General features: G+C 41.3%; 1 protein-coding gene across 1 annotated transcript; it reads right to left on the bottom strand.

The window, feature by feature from the left end:
* Nucleotides 1-7,524: 7,524 nt before the first annotated feature.
* Nucleotides 7,525-8,421, bottom strand: LOC130040191 (olfactory receptor 14J1-like). Its single transcript, XM_056132197.1, has one exon. It carries the CDS (start codon nucleotides 8,419-8,421, stop codon nucleotides 7,525-7,527), a length of 897 nt encoding a protein of 298 aa, XP_055988172.1.
* Between the last annotated feature and the right edge of the window lie 855 nt (nucleotides 8,422-9,276).

Genomic DNA, 9,276 nt, shown 5'->3' with positions numbered 1-9,276 from the left:
CTCCCACTAGTATTGTGTTGCTATTGATGTCTTTTTCCAAATCTATGAGTAGTTGTTTTAAGTACTTTGCTGGTCTCTCATTAGGTGCATATACATTTATTATTGTAAGTTCTTCCTGTTGTACAGATCCTTTGATCAATAAGAAATGGCCTTCACTGTCTCTTATGACCTTCCTCACTCTGAAATCGATGTGGTCTGATATAAGTATGGCTAACCCAGCATTTTTATGGGAGCTGTTTGCCTGTAGGATTGTTTTCCAGCCTTTGACTCTGAGTCTGTGTTTGCTTTGACTATTGAGATGCGTTTCTTGCAGGCAGCAGAATGTTGGGTTCAATTTTCTAATCCATCCTGCCACTCTATGTCTTTTAATTGATGCGTTTAGCCCATTGACATTGAGAGAGATTATTGTTATGGGATTTTGTCCCATTGTTCTGTTAAAATTTGGTGTATTTGAGGGGCCTTTCTTGCCTTAAAGTAGCCCATTTAGTTGTTCTTGTAACCATGGTTTTGAGTCTATGAAGTTCCTGAGCTGTTGTTTGTCTGTGAAACTGTGTGTTGTTCCTTCTATTATGAATGAGAGTCTTGCTGGGAAAGTATTTTTGGGGAGGCATTTATTTCATTGAGTTTTTTCACTATGTCCCACCACTGTTTTCGGGCCATGAGGGTTTCATCAGAAAAATCAGCTGTGAATTTTAAGGATGCTCCTTTGTAAGAGATTTCTTTCTTTGCTCTTGCTGCTTTCAGAATTTTGTCTCTGTCTAAGGTTTTCGTCATTTTGATCACAATGTGTCTTGGGGTATTTTTATTCGGATTTCTTCTAGCTGGTATCCTTCGGGCCTCCTGAATGTGGTCACAAGTTTTCTTCAGCTCTGGAAACGTAGCAATGATGTCTTTGACAGTTTCTTCTTCATCAAGGTTTTCTTCCTGTACCTCTGGGACTCCAATAATTCTTATGTTACCCCTCTTGGCTTCATCCCGATCTTCTCTTGCCATCTGTTCCCGAATTGTGAGTCTCTTTTCCATTTTCTGCTCTTTTCTGGGGAGTCTCTGAACTTCATCTTCGAGCTCACTGATTCTGTTCTCAGCAGCTGTTACTCTGCTGCTGAGGCCTTCCACTGAGCTTTTCAATTCGCCTACGAGATTTTTCAGGTCTGACATTTCTGATTGCATTTTCCTCATTTCTGCCTTCAGATCCTCTTGTCTTCTATTGGCATTGCTTTCCATTGTTTCTTTTAATTCCATAAGCATCCTAAGTAGCTCCCTTCTGAATTCCTTGTCAGAGAGGTTGTCTAACACTACAGTACTGTTGGTGTCATCTGGGCTAGACTCTTTAATATGAAAGTTTGGTGGGCTTTTGCGTTGCTTTACCATTGTGAGAGGTGTGGTTTAGTCCTTCACGTTCAGTGTTACTATTCTGCTTGATATGCAGTGTGAGTTAAGATAGGCTTATGAGTTATTGGCTACTGTATTTCTAGTGGCTGAGCTAAAATAGAGAAGTTTCCACCTAAGAAGGTAGCTTATGGTTCCTATGGCATATGTAGTGGGATATGACGCGGCTGCGGCTCCGGAAACAGTCCCAGGCACTGGGCGAGGAGTTGGGAACGTCTCCTGTTTGGAATTGGAGCCGTTCAGCTTTGTTGTCCAGAGCTGGGCCTCTGTGCCCGTCCCACGCAGCTCAGGGGTTGAAAACCGGCTTTCTATGGCGAGTATGAAAGTTTTTAAGTCTGCAACTGTACCTTATGGTGATTCACTAATAAAAAATTTTAAAAAAAGAGAAGAAAGTCATAGTTTCTTAAAAGAACTTAGAATATTTCTTACACATCAAGAAAACTTGCATAAAAAGTTATTTATTGCTATAAGTGTTATAATTGCTTGAATATTAAGAAACTTTGGCTGTGATCAATTAATTGTAAACACTACTTCCACTACCCAGCCGTCGCCACACTCCAGGACGCTTTCCGGACCCACGCGGCAGCTCCGGCCGAGACCCACGCACAACTGAAGACCACAGAAACCACCCAGGGATCGAATTGTGCACAGGAGACCCACCCTACCCAGATAAATACCCCACTGGCAGATTTCCACTCTCGACACTACTTCCACTACCCAGCCGTCGCCACACTCCAGGACGCTTTAAGGACCCGCGCGGCCGCAAGCGGCCGCGCAACACATCATGAGGCACTAAATACCCATCTTCTGGAATTGTCGTAACATATTTGATAGGGTTCAAATATGGTAACACCTACAAGGGTGATTAGAAGCCACCCCAAAAGCCTCTATATCTCTCGGAAAGACTGGCAAGCTACCGAGAGTATTCCGCCCGCACGGAAGAGCCTGGCAAGCTATCCGCTGTGTATTCGATATGCCAAAACCAGTAACTACAACTGGTCTCATTCACCTGACCCTGAAGGCTTCACCAACATGGCAGCACTGAGAAGGATGAGAAAGGAGAGGCCGACAAAATCTCAAGGCCGACCTAGGCTGCCACAATGAAGGAAGACAAAAATGATCGTCTGTACTTTCAATGCACGTACGCTAGCATCAGATGCATCCATCGAGGACCTGATGGTACAAGCGCGAATGATCAAGTACGACATCATTGGTCTGACCGAGACAAGAAGACACGAATCTCACCATGCCGTTTTCGACACTGGAGAAGAATTGTTCCTCGGAACATGCGATAAAAGAGGTGTTGGAGGCGTCGGTGTCCTTGTCAACACAAACTTGGCCAAGAGCATTGATTCATTCGAATGCCTAACAACCCGAATCAGACGTTTACATTTGAATAGATGTGGCTCACTGCCTGCAGTTTCTATCTTCGTTGTCTACGCACCAACATCTCATTATGATGAAAGAGAAATCGAGAAGTTCTACATGGAGCTAGAGAAGTTCTATAAAGAAGACCACACCTTCTACAAGATCATTGTGGGTGATTTTAATGCCAAGATAGGACCGAGAAGATCAGCTGAAGAACTTCACATCGGAACCCATGGCCTAGAATGGAACGAACAGGGTGAGAGACTGTCTGAGTTCATCATGTCGACCAAGACAATTCATGGTAACTCACAGTTCCAGAAGGCAGAATCTAAACGATGGACATGGGAGTCTCCCGGTGGACGATTCCACAACGAAATAGACCACATCATATTCAATCGACGGTTTTGCCTGACTGATGTCGCTGTTGTCCCAAAATTTCGAATGGGATCGGACCACCGTCTCCTTCGTGCAAAATTCTACTTCACAGAGCGGGGAGAAAGGGCTGCAAAGTTCAAAAAGAGAACTCCCAGAATGACCACCAACTGGGAACTCTTTGGTACTATTGCGGCAACATGGGAAGATGCCATTGTTGACAACATTGAAGAGGAATACGATCGACTGGTTCAGCACCTCCATGAATGTGCGAGGAACGCCAAGAGAGAGATAGCCACAAAAAGTCGCCTATCTTCGAAAACTCTTGAGCTAATTTGCCAGCGTGGTTTGGCGCATGCCTCAGGCAACCTCAAGCTAACGTCCGAGCTTGCAAAGCAGTGCAGAGATGCGATCAAGGAAGACCTCAAAGAGAGAAGAGCAGAAGTAATGGTAGATGCGGCAGAAGCCGGGAAAAGTATTCGTAACGCCCGCCTGTCCTTCGCCAACTATAAGACCAAGATGACTGCCCTCCGACGTCCTGATGGATCCATCACATCCTCCAGAACGGCAATGGAGAAGATTATCCATCTACTCAAATCTCTTCGATAGCCATATCCACTTGCCGACATACCAAATTCCACAGGATGGGTATGTCGTTCCTAACGTTCTCCCTTCCGAAATCTGACACGCCATTTCGTTGGTAAAGAAGCAAACAGCACCCGGCCCAGACAAGGTCAGACCTGAACACCTGAAGAACCTGCCGTCAGTACTCATCAATACACTGGCTCGGCTCTTCACTCGCTACCTGTCTGAATGCAAGGTTCCGTCCCAATGGAAAACCAGCAGGACCGTACTACTGTTCAAGAAGGGAGACATCCATGACATTGGCAACTATCGCCCGATCTGCCTATTGTCTGTCATCTACAAGCTGTTCACTCGAGTCATCCTGAATAGGATTGGCAGAACACTAGATGAAGGACAACCATGCGAGCAAGCAGGGTTCCGCAAAGGATTCAGCACCATCGACCATATCCACACAGTAACCAAGCTCATTGAGGTTTCTCGGGAGTTCAAGATGCCGCTCTGCTTAACGTTCATTGATTTAAAGAAGGCCTTTGATTCTGTTGAGACGGAAGCGGTCATTGAAGCCCTAGCCAATCAGGGCATTCAAGCCCAATACATCAGGATCCTCCGTGAGCTGTATTGCGGATTCACTACCAGGATCTCACCATTCTACAAAGAAGTGATTGTTGATGTCAAGAGAGGGGTGCGGCAGGGTGATACCATTTCACCGAAACTCTTCAGTGCCACCCTCGAGAACATCATGCGACGACTGAAATGGGAAGGAATGGGATTGAAGATAGATGGTCGGCAACTACACCACCTCGGCTTTGCTGATGACATTGTTTTAATAACACCAAACATCAGCCAAGCGGCACAAATGCTGGCCGACTTTGACCGTGAGTGTGGAAAGGTAGGACTACAGCTGAATCTTACGAAGACAATGTTTATGAGAAACAGCCTTGTTCCTGACGCCCCATTCGCTCTCAATGGAACGACCATCTCCGAATGCAACAGCTATGTGTACCTAGGTCGAGAGGTCAACATGAGAAATGACCTGGCACCCGAGCTGCGCAGGAGGAAGAGAGCGGCTTGGAACGCCTTCAAGAACGTCGAAGAAATAGCTAAGAGGACGAAGAACCTCCGGCTCCGGGCACATCTCTTTGATTCCACTGTTCTTCCTGCATTAACATATGCCTCAGAGACCTGGGCCCTACGCAAACAAGATGAGAACGCCATTCAGGTCTCCCAAAGAAGAATAGAAAGAGCTATGCTTGGAATAACACGTTTCACTCAAATGAGAGAACGAATCCGGAGTTCTGACATCCGTCGACGATCAAGGATCAGGGACGCTGTCTCATATGCCAAGGTGTCAAAAATCAGATGGGCTGGTCACGTAATGAGATTTAAAGACGACCGTTGGAATAGAGCTGTTACTGATTGGATTCCACGGGATGTCAAGAGACCGCGTGGCCGCCCACCTACCAGATGGTCAGACTTCTTTGTCAAGATCATGAACGATCGGTTTGAGGCCCTCCATGTTCCCGGAGCGAATAGATGCCATTGGGCTACACTAGCACGCGACAGGGACAAATGGAGACGTTACTGGCGCCCGCTCGAGCAAATCGACGACTAACGGGAAGTTAAGTGATTAAGTGATTAAGAAACTTTGATTAAGCTATCACAATTAGAAAATATTTTCTCCAGGATCTGGAGCACTAGTATAACAGGTAGTGCACTTCCCTTGCATGTAGCCCACCCCATTAAAAAACAAATTAATAAACTCAATTCAATTGAGCATTCAAAAGAAGTTATCAAGAAGGTTTCAAATCTTGGAATGGAACAAATGCAGTTCTTTGCTGACAGATAGTAAGTATACACAGAAATGTAAAGAAACTCTAATTTTATTGCAATTTATAAAAGTAGTTAAGCTCGGTGAGTGAATTCAGGTCAATACATAAAAACTAATGTCATTGTCAAATACTGACACAAAAGCAGACTAATTTTAAAATACAATTTAGAACTAAAGTAGACAGAAACAGATCACGATCACAATCATCCTGTTGTTCGTCGATTGCCTCGAGCAGGAACCAGTAACGTCTCCTTCATTCTAGCCCTGAGATTCTAAAAAGTGCCACATTCAAGGTCCTTTTAGGGTTAGAAGAATGAGACCTATCATTGTTACTGATATTAGGCATATTGGATAGACCACAGTGAGTTTGCCAGACTCTGCCTTGTGGGCAGGTTACATTTGGTAGCCTGCCAGGTTGTCCAAAGTAAGAATGAGATAATAATCTTATTATTATTATTATCACAGAAACAGATCTACCAAAAATTGATGAAGAATCTTTTTCACTGAAAACATGTATCACTGATGAGAAATTGTATTTTCTTTCCTTTGGGTTCATTGTTTTGCTGGGCTTTAATGCTAAGAACTGAATATAGGACCTCGTACTGAAGGCAGGGTATGTGTTTTACAGCTGAGATGTTATTGATGAAAACAGTAACTGAAAATTGAAATCTCTTCAAGATAGAATCCTGTGACCATTGGAAGATATTGTGTATCTAAGAAACAATTTTCCCCTATTTGATTTCTAGATTCATGGAGTGATAGCACAGTGGTAGGGCATTTGCCTTGAGCCTAGCCAGCCCGACCGAGGCAGGTTCAATACCTCTGCCCCTCTCGAAGAACCCGGCAAGCTACTGAGAGTGTCTCACCCGCACGGCAAAGCCTGGAAATCTACCTGTGACGCATTCAATATGCCAAAGTATTCAATATGCCAAACCCAGTAACAACAAGTTTCACGATGGAGATGTTACTGGGCCCGCTTGAGCAAATCTATGAACAACGGGAGGACAGTGTTTTGTTTTGTTGCATTTCAAACCAAAAGTTCAGAATGCATGTTTCAGTGAGAAACTGAATATAGAACGTGCACAAATATACAAAGTTCCTACAGTAACCACCAATCTGGACAGAGGGAGAAAGCCAGATTTCTGATATAAAATTGAGTCTGATATTATAAACATGAACACTTCAATTCAGCAGCTTAAAAACTCACCTATATTCTCACCTAATTACAGAAAAGATGTTGCTAAAATTTACTGAAAAAAATATAATTCAATTACTGATACTAGTACAATGACTTTTCAGTAAATATAATGAACTAGGATTCTACAGTAGACCATAGCAAACACTATCTTCAAATGACTTACAGGATGTAAATGATAAGCAGAAACTACTATAAAATGTCAAAATCTAATTGTTATAATTAATACTTTAATAGAATATTCTACTTGAGTTTATATTTTGTATACATAAGTCAACTTTACAAGGTGGCATTGGTGTATGTGATTTGGAGCCCAGGGAATTTGGAAAGCATCAATAGAACTTCAAAGTACCAATGACTGCTGATTTCAGGGAGGGCTGATCAGTTTGTAACCATCATGTAATATCTAAGAGTACGGCAGAAATTTTGGAAAATAAAAAACTCTCATACACATACTTTTACAGCATCTTCACATACAAATCATGAGCTATTAACCTGACTGGTTTTAAATTAACAAAATTTCATTTATATTACTCTCAAAATTCAATGAGGGAATCTTAATCAATTATTTTTACAAAGGTTATTTTAGGTATTTTTGACATTGCTTCAACAGTATATGAACAAAACTTTCACATTCAACTGTTTCCTATAAACTATTTTTGATTTACTAAAATTTCCTGATTGAGTTTGTATCATGTTTAGAATCAATAGAATTTGAAAATCCCTCCCAATGAAGAATAAAGAAAGATCATTAATCCAAATATGCTTTATTTCTCAAAAAAATCTTTCATACTGCTAACTTTACAGCTTTATTTCTCAGGCTGTAGATCACTGGATTGAATGTTGGCGGAACTACTGTATACATTATAGTGAGCAAAATGTCAGATACAGTTGGAGTGTCTGAATGAGATTTTAAGTACTCAAAGGCACATGTAGAAATAAACAATAAGACAACAACTAGGTGGGGAAGACAGGTGGAAAAGACCTTAGCTCTGCCCTTTGCAGATGGCATCCTCAGTACAGAAGAAAATATGTGCACGTAAGAGTATCCTATGAAGATGACACAGAAAAATGCCGACAAAGTCATCAAGCCAGAGAAACCAAGCTCATAGATGTAGTCATTAGAACAGGACAGTTTCAGGATCTGGGGAACATCACAGAAGAACTGGTGAATGACAAGGGGGCGACAGAAGTGGATGGAGAAAGTAGCTACCGTATGTATGACTCCACAGATGGTCCCACTGACCCAGACGCCGATGATTCCATGGATACAGGTTCTGACGTCCATGATGACATCATAGCGCAGGGGAAGGCAGATGGCCACGTAGCGGTCATAGGACATCAACGTGAGCATGGCCGTCTCAGCAACAGCACAGAGGGTGAAGATAAAGCACTGAAGAACGCATTCCCAGAAGGAAATATTTCCTCTATGAGAGAAAGAGTTGTAAATGAATCTTGGAACAGTCACAGAAATGTAGCAGATATCCAGAAAGGAGAGATGCTTCAGGAAGAAATACATGGGGGACTGGAGACTGTCATCCAGAGAAGTTGTGGTGATGATGATCATGTTGCCAGCTAAAGCAAACAGGTATAAGACCAAGAATAGAGAAGCATAGATGATTTGTAAGTCAGGCTTGGGAGAAAACCCTATGAGGAGAAACCCACTTGTCGTAAAATTAGCCATAGTCTTCATTAACTTATTATGGATGTTGGTTGCAAATCACAGTTCCTTCATGATTTCAATAATTCCTAAATTCTGTAGAATTATAAAACAATGGTAAATTTAAAAGACAGTTAATTAAAAGTCAACTATTTTTTCTTCATAACTATAAAAATGTTAATATTTTGGTGCCTAACAATAATGATGATGTAAAAGTAACCTATGTATTACCAATTAACCCACAATCATTAATTAACCCAAATCTTATAATTAATCTGATGTTCATATATTTCTTAGTTGAAAATGCCTAAAGAAAAGTTTTGAAGTCTATTCTAAAAAGTAAAATTACCCTGTACAATTAAATTTTGTTTACATAACCTTTGTATCACTTATAATCGTTTTAATTAATAAAATAAGAACTATGAAATTCTTAATTTTGTATTTGATATACTAAGTAATTTTGTACATAATATATTCATAATGATTCAACATACACTATTTTGTCAGAAAAGTAATCTGAAGTATGTTATAATGTGGTCAAGTTTGTGCATATACTCTGAGAAAGATCATAGTATTTAACAGAAAAAAATGCTCTAAATTAAAATAAGTCAGTTTACACCTAAATAGCACCATCAGGTAATTAGTGAATAATTCATGTTTAAGAAAATTTGTTAAGGGCCCTGGATCTTTCACAGAGGTCGAGCACTGGGCATACTCACCCAGGACTGATGTGCCGAGTTCAATTCTCTGCATGGCTTAAAGAAAAGAGAAAAAAATCATTCTAAATTATTACAGTAGTAAATACAAACAAATCCTAAACTTAAATTAACATAATTTTTAGGATGTCTAAAAATGATGATTATAAGAACCCGACGATAT

Source organism: Sorex fumeus, unplaced genomic scaffold, assembly GCF_029834395.1.
Source record: "Sorex fumeus unplaced genomic scaffold, SorFum_2.1 ptg000094l, whole genome shotgun sequence".
Classification (NCBI taxonomy): Eukaryota; Metazoa; Chordata; class Mammalia; order Eulipotyphla; family Soricidae; genus Sorex; species Sorex fumeus.
Note: the sequence above shows the minus strand (reverse complement) of the source record. Positions and strands in the feature narration are given on the sequence as shown.